This window comes from Felis catus, chromosome E1, assembly GCF_018350175.1.
Source record: "Felis catus isolate Fca126 chromosome E1, F.catus_Fca126_mat1.0, whole genome shotgun sequence".
NCBI classification, from domain to species: domain Eukaryota; kingdom Metazoa; phylum Chordata; class Mammalia; order Carnivora; family Felidae; genus Felis; species Felis catus.
Window position 1 is genome coordinate 34,543,730 of NC_058381.1, and position 18,030 is coordinate 34,561,759.

General features: G+C 38.7%; 1 protein-coding gene across 23 annotated transcripts in view; it reads left to right on the plus strand.

The window, feature by feature from the left end:
* The window catches only part of MBTD1 (mbt domain containing 1), a 70,657-nt gene extending 54,395 nt beyond the window's left edge, over positions 1-16,262 (plus strand). For 19 of the 23 annotated variants that reach the window (XM_006940199.5, XM_019817668.3, XM_019817672.3 and 16 more), the window contains 6 exons: positions 1,619-1,766; positions 2,642-2,724; positions 3,112-3,346; positions 3,880-3,957; positions 8,049-8,225; positions 13,034-16,262. In XM_006940199.5, the coding sequence (XP_006940261.1) occupies positions 1,619-1,766; positions 2,642-2,724; positions 3,112-3,346; positions 3,880-3,957; positions 8,049-8,225; positions 13,034-13,152 (840 nt within the window). In that variant the 3' untranslated portion in view covers positions 13,153-16,262. Of the gene's footprint in view, positions 1-1,618; positions 1,767-2,641; positions 2,725-3,111; positions 3,471-3,879; positions 3,958-8,048; positions 8,226-13,033 lie in introns of those variants that run through there. The other 4 variants (XM_019817674.3, XM_019817675.3, XR_006589858.1 and 1 more) reach the window with 3 other exon arrangements.
* The last annotated feature ends 1,768 nt before the right edge of the window (positions 16,263-18,030 follow it).

An 18,030-nucleotide genomic window follows, 5' to 3' on the forward strand; every position in this document is an offset into this window, starting at 1 on the left:
TGTATTTGGAAGAAGAATCCGTGCTGAATGGAGGTAGCTCTTGCCAAAGGTATAGGCAAAGCTGTTAAGCTGGAAGAGGAAGTTATTATACACATCCACTATAGTAGAAACCACTAGGAAAAAGGCACTTGGGGGCAGAGACTAAAAGATGATTTAGAACCAGGCATGCAGGCTTTGAATACTCGCTCGGGCCATCTGAGCTTTCTCTGGTGAACAGGTGAGTTGGAGAAGCTTTCTGGCGTGAATAGAGGTCATAACACATGAAAGTTAAACTGTGTAAGAGGAGAAATGTCCGAAAAGGAAGCCTGAAAGCAGTGATCTCAAAGAGTGCAGTGGAGACAGAATTCATGGCACAGAGAGAGGAACTAACATTAAGGGGAGTTGTGGGGTCTGGTGCTTGCTTACCTCTGAAGGTGACTTTGACAACCTGCATGGACTCTGAGAGGGCGTGTGCAGCACTCAGGGAAAAGGCAGGACTGAGACCCTGCGAGGGAGACAAACTCCTGACTTCAATGGAGGAATTGTGGGTGTAGAGGTCAGTTATTGAAGCACTGGGTGTGGGTGATATCAGCAAAACAGAGAGAAAAGAGCTAATACCAGAAATGTAAGGATTGGATGTGAAAGGACACTACCAAAAGCAGCATCACCAATCAGGAGAGGTGAGAAGGTCGGGCAGTAGACTGTAATGTAATGAGAGTCTGGGGAAAAACGTCGCAGAAAGTTGAGAGTAGTCAGTGGATATCAGATATTTCAGGGAGGCTGAGGTTTGAGGAGGATAAGTGTTGGGAGAAAGGCTCTGGATTTGACAAACTAGGTCACTAGTGAAATTTGGCGTTTTAGCAGGATCAGGACAGAAATCAGACTGCAAAGAGTTACATAGTATAAACCTTGAAGTGGGTCTCTGGGTGAAGTATATAGGAGTTCACTGTGCTATTTTTGTACCTTTTCTGTAAGTGTGAACTGTTTCAAAAATTAAATATTTTTCAATATTTTTAATGTAATGAAAATTGGGAGACATTAGATTATACAGGATAGTGTTTTTGGAGCCAGGTACCAGTGGTAATAGTACAAGATGGAAAAGTTATTTTGTGGGGTGGGGTACTATCTCTTAATATAGTCAGGGGTGCCAAAGAAGGAATATGGGGACCCTTGCACGGGGTGGCCTTTGTCTCTGTCATACGGGAGCGTGGGTATCTGTAGCGTAGGAGAGGGAAAGTGAAAGCTTGACGAAGGTAGAAAGGGTTTGGGAAAACCCCTCTGCGAAATCAGAAGGAAAGGAGTAGAGTGACCGGGTAGGACGCAGAGCCGCGCTGAGACTAGACGGTTAAATCGGAGAGGAGCACTCAGCCCTGCTTCATGGGCCACAGCAGCCAGCACCTCAGCCCTCCGCAAAGGCACTGCTTTTCGTACACCTCCGAGGTCGCTCTGTGTGACCCTGCTCTTGTTGCTGGTGCACACTGCGGTCCGCATGGGTTCTTCCCGTTCGAGTTGCTGGCGTAATTCAGTGAGGAGACCGCTATGTGGTAGATTTTCATTTCTTGTAGAGTGTCACTTAAAGGATCGCTTTTACAATAGTGGTGTCTAATTTCAAATACTTGAAATTCTCTTAATTTGAAAGGTGCTGGCTGACGGATTCCTGATGATTGGGATCGATGGCTCAGAAGCAGCAGATGGATCTGACTGGTTCTGTTATCACGCAACCTCCCCTTCTATTTTCCCTGTTGGTTTCTGTGAAATTAACATGATTGAACTTACTCCACCTAGAGGTATTTCATCCTAATATGAACGCTGGGTCTTTATCCTTGCCTTCTTTTTACGTGGTATCTATTTACATCATTTAACACAGCCCTGGGTTTTTTTTTTTTTTTTTGCTGTGTGGACATATTACATGTGTTCCTATATGCAAACATACATACACATAACAAGAGCTGTGGGGTGCTTTACACACATAAAGCACTATATTCTATCTACCTTTGATAAATTATATTAGTATAGAATTTTTCCTGCGTATCTGTACATTTTGTAATATGAATTGGTATTCTCGAGCCCTGTGGAGATGGTGATGTAGGTTATGGCATACATAAACGTTTTTTAAAAATAGATACAGGCTAAAGCCTTTGAGGGAAAGCAAGTTTCCATCTTTAGAATACCATGTGGCTTTTTTTTTTTTTTTTTTTAAGGCATACCCTTAAATAGCTCTCAAGTCTTAACTAGTGACTTTCCTAATTTCAGTATCTGAGCGTTGGGTTTTTGTCTCCAGAAAAGAAGGGGGGAAAACTAAAAACAGAGGCCTATAAAATAGCGTTTGCCCAGCAGAAAAATACCACTGTGACATATGAAATGCTAGACTATCCTAAGCATAGGATTACAAAAGCAAAAGTTTATAATTCTTCTGGTAGACAGGAGAGAGACACTCTTGCATTGGGTAAGTAGGTGCACCTGTGTCTGTCTAGAAAAAGAAGAAATCCTTATAACATGGAGGAATTATTGCATTAAATAATGTGAGTGCAAGAGTTAAAGTTTATTATATAATCTAAAATCCCAAGATTTTAGTGTGTACTGAGTTAACCTTTTATATCTACATTTTAATATGATGGTAATTTTAAATGAACTGCCAGTTAAATCAGGTGTGTTTTTTCAGGTTACACAAAACTTCCTTTTAAATGGTTTGACTACCTCAGGGAAACTGGCTCCATTGCAGCACCAGTAAAACTATTTAATAAGGTAAATTTAAATAATGGCATAATTATGTGGGATTTTTTTGATGCCTCACGAATGCAGATCATTGTTGGTCAAAATGTGTTTGCTTTATATTAGAACTTCTTAATGGAGATTAGTATAAACAGAACAATATATTTTCTTTACCTAGGAAATGAAGCTTGTTTTCAAACTTTGCTTCATTTTTAATCTGAGTAAAACAGAAATTAATACATTTCCTGACTAGTTCTGAAATGCTTCACCTTCACATGCTTTAATAATTAGAGAAGAATTTGCGAATTTTTTTGGTTTAAATTAGGTTATTTGGATCCGTCGCTGCTTTTGTTTCTTAGTGATGGTGGACTCGGGCATACTTCTTCTCACCAGTGTTCCTGTTGTGCTTCTCCATGTCAGGATGTTCCAAATCACGGATTTCGTGTAGGAATGAAATTAGAAGCAGTAGATCTCATGGAGCCACGGTTAATATGTGTAGCCACAGTCACTCGAATTATTCATCGTCTCTTGAGGATACATTTTGATGGATGGGAAGAAGAGTATGATCAGTGGGTAGACTGTGAGTCCCCTGACCTCTATCCTGTAGGGTGGTGTCAATTAACTGGATATCAGCTACAGCCTCCAGCATCACAGTGTAAGTTGGTATACAGAAAAGGTGTCCTTTTGTAAAAATCAGCAATTCTCCAGAGGACTGTTTCACATAAATCATCTTGTGAGCTCACAGGACAAGAATATTCCTTTATCTGATTGGTTGCCAGGTAAGATCTTAAGATTCACCAACAATATCCCAGAATCAGACCATGAGTACCATGGCAGTGTGAACTCAGTAGTCGGTTACATGATGACTGTAGAGACACGACAGTAAGAGCACCCACCAAATTAGACTTGTCTTAGCGCGTTTGAAAGTATAAGCTAAAATTTATTGGTATACGTATATGTGTGTGTGTGTGTGTGTGTATATATATATATAAAATAAATGCTTATTGATTGATTAAGTAGTGGCATCTGTGGTATCATGGGTTCTACAGGAACAAGCACCCTTATTTTCGAAGCATCATGTACTTTTATAAGTATAATGGCCTTGGTAAAGATAATCTATCTAAGTTGTATCTAGAGTTGTATGCTTGCAGTGCTTATCTGGTACCAATTTTCCCTTTTATTTTTCAGCATCAAGAGAAAGCCAATCAGGTTCATCAAAACAGAAGAAAAAGGCTAAGTCCCAGCAATACAAAGGACATAAGAAAAGTGGGTCACCACATGGTGTTTATATACATTTTCTAAGTTATTAACCAGTTGGGGTCATGGTTTTCTTGCACAGAAACGAATATACCATATGAGAGCCGATGACTGTGCATTATATAAATTATGCTTAAAGGTGCAGTATGCCATAAAAGGCAAACCTTTTCAGTAATGAGAAACACTTATGTTTTAGTTGACAGGAAACATGATTACCATCATATTTTAAAACCTATATGGTAAAGAAGAGAATACAAGTAGTTCTTGAAATAATATGCAAACCTACTGAAAATTAATTCTTTTTTTTAAACTTTAAAAAAATAAATGCTTGATACTTACAAGAGACTTGGAGCCTAGGAAACCCATCCTTCATAAACCAAAACAATCTTTCTTGAATGAGACTTACACAAAACTCAAGTTGATGGCTAACAAAGTCAGGCTTAAGAATATTTTTTTTTGAAGTGTGTTTTCTGTATTATGTTTTACCTTACAGTGAATGATTATGGCCATTAATAGCCAAAATAACATAATAAAATATATTGATAACTCTATTCATATGAGTTGATAACTCTATTGATAACTCTGATACTGATATTGATAACTGTATTGATAACACTGATAACTCTAATCATATCTAAAGATATGATTCTTTTCAAAGTCCCCCCACCATAGGAAACCACAAGTTTTTCTCTTCACGAAACTTGTCATGGAATATTTCGTTCTGAGATCAGATTATTTTTATGTAAGGATATTTTTAAAAGTAAAAAGTATGTTTGAGGATTAAAACTAAAACAGATTTTTCAAGCTGACTTGCCATATGTTCAAATAAGTGTTAATCTGTCTCATTAACAACCAAGAGACTGAAGCAGCATGAAGAACCAAATACACCCTTACTTTCTGATTATCGTCATTTATGTATAATTTCTTTCTCACTGGGGACTACAAACTTTCCCCACCCACTGCCATGGCGCTCTCATGTCCTCCCGGCATGGAACCCAAGTCAGATTCAACAGGGATAACCTCCAGGCCTTTCTCTCGCGCTCTTTTTTGTATTAGAGGTATAGGTTTCCCATTTGCCCAGAGTTATTTTGCCCACTAGCTGCTTGCCATGTTTGATATTCACCTAAAAGAACTTTAGAGAGCATTGCCAGACAGGCAGATGGAAGCGATCCCCAACATATCTGGAAATGATGAGGAAGAATTCACAAGGCTGCTTTGTCAGTGGACTAACCATAGCACATGTGATCCCTAAGCTTTCTGTGAGATTAGATAGCACAGCCTGCTTTGGCCTGTCTTCTCACTTTCTATTGGACAAGACTGAGAGAGATTTCAGAATTTTTTTCCCAAGGTGTTACAAACATTTATTACTCCGTGGCTATGTGACATACAATTTTTAGGACTAATTTCTGAGCACTGGGTACACAATTCACACACCTCCCTCACTGTGACTCTTGCGGGTTTGTTTCCAGCTTACGGGGTTTAATTATTTTGGATTAATGGGCCATGGGAAGAAGTAAGAAACTAATGAAGTGATATCAGTATGCCAGTTTATAGTGACATTTAATAGTACCGCATTTCTGGGTTAGCTGGAAAAAGGAATTCAGCTTTAAATGTATAACATGTTCTTTAACTGTAACATTGCAAGAGCTCTCGATATCGAGAGCAATATTGAATGCAAAGGCATCATCTTTGATGCCTTTAACTTGTCCTTTGGACATATGAAGGAAAAGGACTATAAAGCCACAGTCCCTTATTAGAAACCTTTGGGACCAGATGTGTTTTGGAATTCAGAATTTTTCAGATTTTAGAAAAGAAGTGTAGTACGTAGCATATATTATGTAACGCTGCTTATAGACTCTGGCACATTTTCTGAGACAAAATATATGTAAATGTTTACATTAAGTGGGCCAAATAAAGATTATAAATAGTATCACCAAGTGAGATCTGGTTTTGTTGCCAAAGTTTTACAGAAAAACTGTGGATTTTGGAATTGAGGATAAGGAATATAGTGCCATGTGAATGAAGAGGAAGCGGTCTTCATTGTGAGGGTACTCTCTGTTCCTTTTATTTTTTTATAATGCTCACCAGATAGTTGATTAGAAATTTTTCCCACAAAACTTTACTTGCCCCAATAAGAAAGATTTTGGGGTCCATGAACCTAATTTGTCCATTGCGTATGCAATGACAACAGCAGATTGGCCACAAACCCTATTGTTTTTAAATTTGCCTACAGATTCTTTATGGCTCTGTGGTTTCATCTTCTAGCTCTTTGGTCTTTTTGTCCTGAAAATCCTCCACCAGTGTGTTCTTTGGTAGTGTTGTGTTTTTGTTTGGTTGGTCTTTTTTTTTTTTTTTTTTAAACAGAAATAGATGGTTGGCTTCATTGTTCTAGCTTGTTTTGTAATGATCTGTGTTCATTCTATAGAGGGACAACTTGTAGTGCTTTTAGAAAATAGGGTCATGTTCTGCCAAGAGGATCATATAGACCGTCGTATGCATGTGATCTGTCCAATCTGAAAAGCCTTAATTTTTTCAAGGTTTAGTAATTCTAGAGCAGGAAACCCAGCACTAATTTCTGAACCATCTTCAGGGGCTGTTATAGGTAGGAGAGAGTTGGAGAACCTCCTTGCGTTTTAACTTGCGAGTGTGTGGGACATGAGGAAAAGTCTAAACGATTGCTGCACGTGATTTTGGTTTGGCAGCTGCAAGTTGAATGTGTACTTGCGATTACTTCTAGCTTAGTTATCGGACCATTTTACATAGGAGGTACGGTGTAACTTAGATTTATCTTGTAGCCCTGATTTCATGAAGCCTAAGTTCTGATTGCTCTTGCCTGAGTCATTTGTATACTCTGGAAGAAAGCCGGTATAATTTTTAGTCCCAGAGATATGTAAGTATCCTTTAGCTTTCAACCTGACTAATGCAATATGTTGGTGGTTCACTATTTGCAAAGTTTAGTGTACTTTTTTTTGCTGGTGAAAGCATTGTATAAGTCTTCGAAGGCTTATGTTTGCTTAGGAAACTATAATCAAAGGGGCGTTTCAGAAGATACTAGATTGCTTAAGTACTTGCGGGCAACAAGCTTTATATTTTAGAAATGGTTTTCAGTGTAAGAATTACAAGTGTTATCTAAAAGACTAGACTATAAACCAGAAGGTAGGGGAGCACATTTCATATCGGTACAATCCTGCCACCTGGATACTACATTTATTCAACTGATTCTCCCTGAAAGCCAGTGTTTGGCCTTGTCTGGGCAGTGGAATGCTACCCTGCAGTCGGGTTTTAAAACCTTTCTCTCCTGTTGGATTGTCAACCCCCTCAAGCTAAAATTTTCTTGAAGGAAGTTAGCCAGCTATTCTCCACACAAAATGCTCTCTGTAGTTCATTTTGTTTTATTTTATATGTTTTTAAGTATTTTGTTTTTAAGTAATCTCTACACCCAACATGGGGCTCACACTCATGACCCTGAGATCAAGAGTCAGCATGCTTCATTGACAGCCAGCCAGGCACCGTGCTTTGTTTTTTTTTTAATTGATTTAAGAATCAGGAACCAGAGGAGCACCTGGATGTGTCAGTGGGTGAAGCGTCTGACTTTGGCTCGGGTCATGATCTCATGGTTCATGGGTTTGTTTGATCCCTGCCTCAGGCTCTATGCTGATAGCTCTGAGCCTGCTTTGGATTCTCTGTCTCCTTCTCTCTCTCCCCCGCCCCCCTCTCTCTGTCTCTCTCTCTCTGCCCCTCCCCCACTTGCACTTATGTTCTCTCTCAAAAATAAACAAACATTTAAAATATATATATAATTTATTTATGTATTAGCGTGTGTGTATATCCTTTTTTGTTTTGTTTTGTTTTAGAGAGTCAGGAACCAGGATTACCAGGCTCTCAGAGACCGGAAATAATCTCCCCCCCCCCCCCATTCACCCCCAACATACACACCCACGTGTACACACACTCACACTCCTTGTTTTCAGAAACACAGACCTTGCATAGTTGGTTCTCTTTTCAGAGTATCCTATGCAACATAATCTTTCCTAGTTATATTGCACTTTTCTTACCACGCATGTAAGTAAAAGCTTACTTTAGTCTGACTTGATATTTAGAGAGGAAGATGCCAGTTGGGAAGAAGCCTGTCAGTTTGTCGAGCCTGCCCATGACAGGTGGGGTGCGGAGGAGCTTCTCTGGTGACGAAGAGTTGACTCCTCCTCCAGCACAGACAGCCCCGGAGGCCTTCCCACCTCCCAGCACTAGCCGAGAGTTCATTCCCAGCCTCAAAACAGGTAATAGTCCTGTCAGCACCTCAGGTACTACAGGGGGTGAAAGTCTGGGCAGGGCGGTGGGAGACAAAAGCATGGTCTGGCGTGACAGATGCTGACTCATTAAATTTTTATTTTTCTTTCGACTAAAAACTTCATCTTCACTAGTCCTTGGTAGTCACTTCACTAAGTTAAGTCATCAGGGAGGGGTTTTTATTTTATTATAAACCACGTCTGAGCCTCAGATGAGGAGAAAACTCATCATTTCAGTTGGTGGAATTGAGAGGCAGCATGTCCTGGTTCGTGGTTTCATTAAAATGGCGGAACATGTTCCATTGCAGAATCCCACGTAGCTTGACCAGGGGAGAAGCACACCGTTAGAGCCAAATATGAGACTTTGCATTCCCATGGAATTTTGGTTCTGGTGGTAACATTTACCACAATCTTAGTTGAATAACATGGACTTGGAAATACAGTCTTGTGTAATTTTGGTGTTGAATTTGAGTAAAATTTAATTCCCATTATTTCACGCTTATGTACTTACAGTGATTAAGTAAGTGACATTTAATTTGAATTTAATTGGTTTGGCGAAGCTACTGGCTTGTAAGGAATGCAAAATATTTTGCCCTTTGTAATTGCTAAGAACAAACATAGCACCATAAAATACTAGAAAGGTTTCACTTGCGTGTGATGAACCTCAGACAGAAGTGCGGAGGAGAGCACTTAGAAGCCAGAGTTGTCTTAGCCTTGGCATCTGTTCTGCCATATCCTAATTATTGCTTTTAAACTCCCTTGTTTTATTTAATCCGTATTCTTTAAAATGCCTTTTGTATGTTGAAAACCCTGATGGGTGTTAATACCTAGCTGTGTTTTCTTCTTCCTCCTCCTCTGTTCGTAATATCTTTATACCTGAAGTTTTGTGGGACTTGGGGGTTTTGGGGGGTGGGGGACAGGAGTGCCATTTTTAAGATTACGTTCTTTAGCTTTAGTCTCCTTACCAGGGTATTAGGTCATCATCATTCTTCCTACTCTGTCTTCCTGAAGATCACTCTAATAATATCCTTATTTCTAGAAGAAATTACTCTCTTTTGTATAAAAAGTAGATGAGGACTGCAAATATGAGTTTATCTGCTCTTTAATGGAAAAACATTTAAAGTCTATCTAAAGAGCATTTCAGTTTCTTTTCTTGTTTGTCTCTTTTGTTTTGACCTTGTTATTTATGAAATAGTCTTTAAGCAATTAACTATAGATATTGTGAGCTCTGAATACGTTTGAATTTTTATTGAGTTTTGTTGGATTTATTGGCGTTTTTATCGGGTTTTAAGAATTAGACTAATTTAGAAGGTGCGTGTCACATTTTGTAAGATGTTACTAATTCATGTATGATAGAACCTAAGTTCTAGGATTGGCAGAACCCAAGAACTTAGAGTACATGCATGGGATGGAAACCACAGGGTCTCCTAAGTGACTTCCTTCTTCCACCGGTGTCTGTAGTGTCTTCTGAGCTGGGGGCACATCGTGTGGGACTTGGTGTGATTTTACTCTGGTGAAACTGTGTGGTACTACATTGCTGTCTGACCTACCTGGAAGGTACAGTTTGATTAGCTACTCAGAGTTTATTACTTCTGGACTTCCAGCTAGGAAAATATGATTTCCATTAGTTCATCTCCTGAAATATTAGTGATGAGAGTCAGCAAAGTGACTTCCTTTTAAAAACGGAGCTAGAAAAATGCACTTGCGCCGCATTCAGCCACAGGATCTATTTTATTTCATCCATCATTCATTGAGTATAAGGCCTAGAAAGGAGAAATGATTCGTGTGAAGATACCAGACCGGCATTGTTTTAGGTTCCATGAAAACCGTCAGACTGTGCATCAAAGCATTCCACATCTGAGTGAGCCTTTCACCTTTCTCTTGAGTTACTTTTTTTTAAGCACATTATTTCCATATTTTAACATGAGTGGAAGCATACTCCAGAAATTTGTTGTTTATAGTAAACGCAGATAGTTTCAGGATGTGCTTTAGAATCTCGACTTACCTTTGTCCCATTTCAAAAAAACAAACATCCATTTGAATGGAACGTTTGGTCTGAAGCACAGGAACTCTTTTCTCATTCATTTAGCCATCTGATCATCCTAGAACAAGATACTGTTTTAACCAACCTTTTATTGTGGGTACTGCACCTTTAATGAAACATGGTTTGTTGTTTTTTTTTTTTTTTTTCTTTTCCATGTATTTATTTTCATGGTATTGTTCAAATGTCCTTAACAATTAATACGTGTTGGTTAGATTTAAAGGTTGACTATTATATTCTTGATAGTCTCCATAAAAGTATTGTTAATTATATTACGCAAAAGAAGAACTGCACAGTCGTGTTTACTTTGAGTTTCCCAACAGTCTGATTGGTGTTTGTTTTGCTGTTATTATAGGCTTAGTGTATTCGCTTTTCTGTCTTTGGACTATTAAATTTTTTAACACCATTACCAAAACAAATACCAAAGTAAAATGAAGTGAATTGACCTCTCTCAAAAGATTATTCTTTAAATTATTAAGATATCAAATACCACTATTCTTTTAAAGATTTTATTTGTAAGTAATCTCTACACCCAGTGTGGGGCTCAAACTCACCACCCTGAGATCAAGAGTCCATTGCCTTACCAACTGAGCCAGCCAGGCACCGGAAAGACCACTATTTTTTAAACTAATCTTTGTAACTATGATCAGGAAGAAAGTATTTTTCTGCGACTGCACTACTTGACTTTAAAAATATAACCGTTTTAATATTGTTCCACATGGTGGTACTATCTAGTTAGTGATTCAGGTAAACTTAATTGGCTTATTGTTCATCTAAATACTCTCTGAGCCCTAATTCTCATAAATTGACTTTTTCCTTTCTGTATAAGCAGTTCCCAGTTTACATTCCATATATGTGCACATCGTCTTGTTCCAATTGTAATGAAAAGATCCGCAATGGAAAAAACAAAACTTGCACCTTTGATTTGAAGACGAGTTATCTCAGAGAGTAACACAGCCAGCATGGGTGGGAGTCACACGTTGCTCAGACGCGATTGTGGCAGGCACCGCGGCCCAGGGAGGCTTGCCCTGGCAGTCAGTTCCCCCAGCCACAGCCCCTGGAAAAGCTGGCTGTCTGTGGCCAAGTGTCCCTACTTTCCAGGGTCTTAACGGGAAATCTCTTGTTTCCAAATATTCAGTCAAATTTAAAAGAACCACGGGAGGAGGGAGTGGGAAGGACACAGTTTGTGACCTCTGATTTAACACATCCTTGTGCTGAAGAAATTGGAGAAGGAAGTGAGCACCGCTTACCGTGCGATTGGATCCCAGTCAGTGTGTTAGCATACAGGACCACCCATTTCCAGTATTTGGAGCTTGACCAGCCCAATTTTGGTTAAACGGTAACTTCTTTAAGAAACCTGAATACCTTTCTGAGAAGTTGGTGGTTACTAAGACTAGTTTTTAGCACCTAGCTGAGACCATTTTTATTTAAAAAGTAGAGAAGTGATTTTTTGAAGGAGAGTTCTGTAGGAAGTAACGGTAGACCATGAACCTCCAGGAAAGGATTCAGAGGAATCTGAAGTTACTGGATAATTGTGTTGAAGGACAGTAACTTAAGAGGGATTTATTTTTTTAAAAAAGGAAAATTTCGGTATTAAACAGCCTAAAGTTTTTGCCCAAGGCCACTGCTGGGCCCAGCAAAGAAAAAAATTTTTTTCTTCGTCTTTGCCCATGCATTAGAAAGAAGCCTTCCTGTCCCTAACGATTCTGACTAGCCATGACTTCAGTGGCTATCAAGAAATCTAAACCCCACTGAAAATACTAGAAACTTAAAAACAGTTGTCCACAGAAATAAAGACTTACTGGAACATGGCCTGTTTATGAATCGAGGACCGCCTAGACTGTTGGGTTTGTCTTCATTAAAAAGGAAGTCATCAGGGGCACCTGCCTGGCCCAGTCAGTAGAACGTGCAACTCAGTCTCAGGGTCATGTGTTCAAGTTCCATGTTAGGCGTGGAGCCTACTTAAAATTTTTAAAAACGAAGTCCTCAGATCCTCCGACAAGGACTCAGGCAGTCCTGCTGTTCGGTGATGCCATTGCCATCATTAGCCATTTTGCACCAGTGATTTTCACATTGCTGATGTCAGTAAAGTTTTATTTTACCTAAAATGATTGTTCAAGTTTTCCAGGATTTTAGTTTTAATATAGGTGTTTATCCAATATCAGATTTATGACTTATCTTTATGAATATGAGAATTATGTATAAACATAACGTGTCTATCATAGATGATATCATACTTTATATTATTTATAATACTATTTTACTATTATTATCAAATTTCTATCTTTTTTCTACAGGGAGTCTTTTTAATGAAGGTACTCCTTGGAGATGATAAGATTATATTGAAGTCATTTATTAACGTCACTTATTTTAAATATTAGAGTTCAGAATCGTGCAAGAAATGCGTCACTGTTGTATAGACATTGACATAAAAGTGAATACTTAGTTATAAGAAAAATTCAAATTATTCTCATCAAATCAGCGATCACTATTAACTTGACCACTTCATTGAAGAGGTTCATTGTGCAGTGTCTAGATTACGGCATTGTTCCTTTCTGGGACTTTCTTAACTGCCAATATATTTTAAGAATTAAAGTGAATTAAAGGTTCATACTTCTGGGGGTTAATTTTAAGAGTTATGGAAGACATGAAGAAGTCTTATTAACTGTATAAAGCTGGTGGAACCTGAAGACTGAAAGTAATCTGAATTTTCCAGAAAGGCTTAATCACATCCCCCGCATTTATCTCTCTCATGCAGTGACTACATTGCAACTGAAGGAGGAGTTGATAGATGGAGAGGATTATAATTTCCTCCAAGGAGCGTCCGATCAGGAGAGCAATGGCTCTGCCAGCTTCTACATCAAACAGGAGCCCTGAGGCGGGCTCCGGACCCAGGGGCGGGAGGGAGGGGTTTTACAAAACAGGACTGATTTATAACCTACCGAGCTGTACAGCGGGGCTATTCCACTGGGACATTTTGCTAAACATAGAAAATTTCAGTTCCAGATTTTTCAGGTGGGTGGGGAAACTATTTTAGTCGTGGGGGGAAATTTTTCAATTTATAAAGATGGACAATTTTTGTGTTGTATTTGAAGCTTTTGGAAGAATTTTGTAATATTTTCCAAGTTTGGATTTATGTGCATTGTTAACAACTGAAATTCTAACTTTTTGGTAAGATTAAAGTTTAGGTAGCAGGATTGAAGGAAATGATTTAAAAGAAGGATATAGTTGTAAATGCAAATGAACTGTCATTACAAATGAACCTTTTTGGTACCTGTTGGGAGATTTTGGGATTTTAGAAGTTAGGCCAGTCACATCTCCAGCTTCCTTTGCTGCAGAAATATGCAACTGAACCCCCCTCCCAAGGAGGGTTCATCACCACATAGGATCATGGAAGGGGTAATTAATTCTGCTTGTTGGCATTTTATTGCAGCCCATTTTAAATGTTTGTACAGAAATGTTTTTCATTCTGTGAAAATTTATTTGGAGTTCTATATGAAACTGGAAGAACTCTGGATACTTTTATATGTTCTCTTTTAATTAAAAAAAAAAAAAGATTAAAATTATCCTAACACTAAAGTGTTAAACTGGAATGGTTGACAAGATATACAGGATCTCAGTCTACATGTCGAGGGGTTGGGGAAAATGCAATATTGTCCGTAGTTCATTTTATTTTCCTTACTAAAGATACCCCACATGAGGGATTCTGGTCAGGCCTCTACCATTTCCCTCCATCAGTTAGATGATACTTGGTATAACCACACCCCAAAACAGATGTTCTACTGTATTACCAGTGGAATCAAGTTCAGAGTTGTTTAAAGCCAAAAATCCGTTTAGATTTCAAAATCATTCCAGCTCTGCTTTTAACTATCCTGGATTTGTTAGAAAACTAATTTGAAAGAGAATTTAATTTTCTTAAAATTCCATATATATAAATATAAATATATATATATATAGTATGAATTGTCTTTTAATTGTATTCAAAATTAATTTTAACGATAATAACTGATTTGGACCATTTCAGACATTCCCTATTTTAAAATTCACATGGCTTCCTTTAAAAAAAGGATACAAGGGTAAATTGGTGAAAGGTTTGCTCTCTGCATTTTTCAGACCTTCTGAGTTGTGACTGAATGAGAGAGCTCTAGCGTTTACCAGTGAGGTTCATAAACTAAACTCTCAGGAATTAATTGCATCTGTTCTAGAAGTGCTTCTGGGTCTTAGCCTGGCCTCTTCAGAGTGGTAACATTGGCCATCTCCTCTGGAATATAGGTAGGGCTAATTAGAAATTAATCAAAATGATTAACCTCTAAAGTCCTTCAGCCTATGGAATGCTTTAAAAAAATGGTAATGGAAAGCCCCAGGAGACCATTTTAGGTAAGATTTTTGTTTGAATTTTAAAATGCATAGAACATTAAAAACCAGCAATTTATTTTCTAAAATATTGCTCTACTTTTGGGAATAAATAGCATTGGTAATACGCACAGGTTTACCTCATTCTATGCAAGAGGGGTTAATAACATAAGGTTTTGTAGTTGCTACTGGAAGTAAAATTTGTTACTTTATAGTGTAAGAATGTATGGAATCGCATGTCAACATTTCTTAATACTGACTCTTTAGGGGCATAAATGCAGATCATATCAACGCCAGGTTGATTCTCACGTGTCAAATATATGTGAATTCAGCTGTTAAATTACTGGATATTTATCTTAAACAACCTTACTGAGAGGGACCTACTGTAAATGTGACATCCTCACACTTCCCAAATCTTTAACTTAAAGAATCTTCCCATAAACTTAAAGCCTGGAAGACTTCCAAAGCAGGGCTTACCACGATCTTCGTTCTCAGGCTCTGGTTCCATGACACGTGACAGGGGCACAGGAAGCAGCTGCACGGTGCGCTTTGCCAGTACCTTGGGCTCTGGGGCTCTGCAGGGACCTGAGAAACCCAGGAGGGATTTGATCTGGAGCCTGGTAATGAGTTGTGTACAATGCTCATTTGTAGCCAGGTCCTGTAAGCTTCAATTATCTAGCAAAACCAGGCTCTGAGTGTTTTCGAATTTCCCACCTGTTCGCCAAGTGTTTCCTGTCTTGACCCCGTGACCAACAGCTAAAGGTTGGCAAGGACTTCCTAGCAGCCTACACACAATCTGAAGCCCTCCTCATCATTCAGGCTCTAACTCCTGCCGCTGATAAACAGGAAATAAGTCAGTGCAGAGGAGATTGGTGTCTTAGCCATAACTCCAGTCGTACAACCCAATAGCCCCATTCTCTTTTACGGTTCAAAATGTACTGCTGACCTTGGGTTTGCTTTCATTTTTTTCCTGTTAGGATTATTTGGGGATTTTTGGTAGTTTAAACTCTTTTAACCTTTTCCTTGCTGTGTATGAGGAAAGCTAAAGCTGTTATCAACAACTTCTACGGATACTAACACGGGTTTTCAGTGTTTGTTTGTTTTTATTATATTAATTTTGCGTGATGTGAATACCCTCTCCCATCAATATTTGTATTATGGTGCTATATATTTGGTAATGATCCTTTACTATTGGGAAGGGATTTTAAAAATACTGTGATTAAACTGGGTTGCTTCCTTTGATTTTCATATTTTAAATAAAGCCACAGTCATTTATACAAAAGAAAAGCATCTGTCCCTGGGCAAATCTTTTGAGGACAGAGGTCAAAGTAAACTGCATAAGGTTTTTACATCATTTCTGTATGTATTTGATATATAGATCAATATCTGTACAAATTTAATCTTTTATTTTCTTGGTAACTTGTGATCATTGAGAAAGTGTTTGAGACTTTCTCAGGAAGTGTATATAATGGCGTGAAAAATTCCTTCAGAGAAACTTATGTTCCTTTCATTTTTACCAAACTGCAAATTTTCAGCATGGATGTGAAAAGCATTAAAATTATAACTTTGTGTACAAGATGAAAATAATTCACTAAATTTGCCCTTTTTTACACAAAATAAAATGTTAAAGTTGAGTTGTATCGGAGCGGTTCTTTAATACGCTTTAGTCTTTGAAGGGTGTCATTTTTTATTCAAAGTACTGAGTGCCTTCTGTAAGCAATCACAGGTCTCTGAGAGAGTCAGGTCAGTTCCTTCCTCCCAGAACCTGTGCCCCTATGTGGGAAAGCAAGCACATGAGTGAGGAAGAATCTGCTGGTCGCTGACAAGGGAGGAACAGAATATGGATGGATATGTGGACGTGGCTGCATTTGAGCCAGGATTTCCTAGAAAGGTAAATGGCAAAAGCACAGCATGGGCAGAGGGGAGTGCGACTGCCGGCAGGGAGGTTTCGTCACTTTCGACCATGCTGTTTCAGCCTTGGCATGCTTGCTAGAGGACTTTTTTTTTTTCTTTCATTTTTTATTATTTTTTAGTCTTACATTTATTTATTTTTGAGAGACAGAATGAGAGTGTGAGTGGGGGAGGGGCAGAGAGAGAGGGAGACACAGAATCTGAACCAGGTTCCAGGCTCTGAGCTGTCAGCACAGAGCCCGACACACAGGGCCCAAACCCATGAACGGTGAGATCATGACGTGAGCCAAAGTCAGACACTTAACTGATGAGCCACCCAGGTGCCCCATGGGGGACATTTTTAAGCTCCCTTAACCTCAACAGCAGACAGAATTCATAGGCTGTATATAAATTATCCCAGCTAGAGCACTATCAGCAATAACCAAAGTATGGAAAGAGCCCAAATGTCCCATCGATGGATGAATGGATAAAGATGTGGTAATATATACAATGTAATATTACTCAGCAATCAAAAAGAATGAAATCTTGCCATTTGCAACTAAGTGGATGGAACTAGAGGGTATTATGCTAGGCGAAATTAGGGAAAGACAAATATCATATGACTTCACTCCTATGAAGACTTCAAGATACAAAACAGATGAACATAAGGAAAGCAAAAATCTAAAAACGGAGGGGGACAAGAAAAGAGATACAAATATGGAGAACAAACGGTTACTGGAGGGATTGTGGGAGGGGGGGATGGGCTAAATGGGCAAGGGGCATTAAGGAATCTACTGAATCATTGTTGCACTATATGCTAACTAGCTTGGATATAAATTTTAAAAAAATCAATTAAAAAAAATTAAAAATTATCCCAGCTAGCTCTTGTTTACATGAAGAGGAAGTGCAAGACCCCCTCCTTTACCAACTGTCTCTTCGGTAAGTTACTCAACATTTACTAAAAAAGCTGCAGAGAATTTTATGGATGCAAGATAATGGGTTGAGTCTCTTCCGGGGTTAATTTCATCATCACACTTCAGAAATATAGAACACATTCCAAGAAAAACAGTATCTGCCTTGCTTTCTACCTTAAATGGCTTGAATAGTTGCCTAGTACATGGGAACTCCCAGCTTGGCTCTCATTTACAGTCCCGTGAGTTTTACATATATATATTATTCTTTAAGCCTCTTAGGAAACTAGTTTTCTGGTGTGCTTTATGCCCAGCATATGCATTAAGAGTAGTGTTTCCCAGAAGTAAGTAACTTTTTAGCCCTGTGGTGTTTATCCAGCCTTGTGAGATCAGGGAGAACAGTAAAGGATTTCCTCTTACAGACTTGCTGAGGCTGGCGTAACCCTCTTTGGCCAGTCTCACAAGCAGGCCAAATAGGGTTTGCCTATTGACAAAAAGCAAATAACCCTGTAAAAAAGTAATGCATTTTAAAGAAGAAACACAGATGGCTAACAGACACATGAAAAGATGCTCATCATCCCTTACCATCAGGGAAATACAA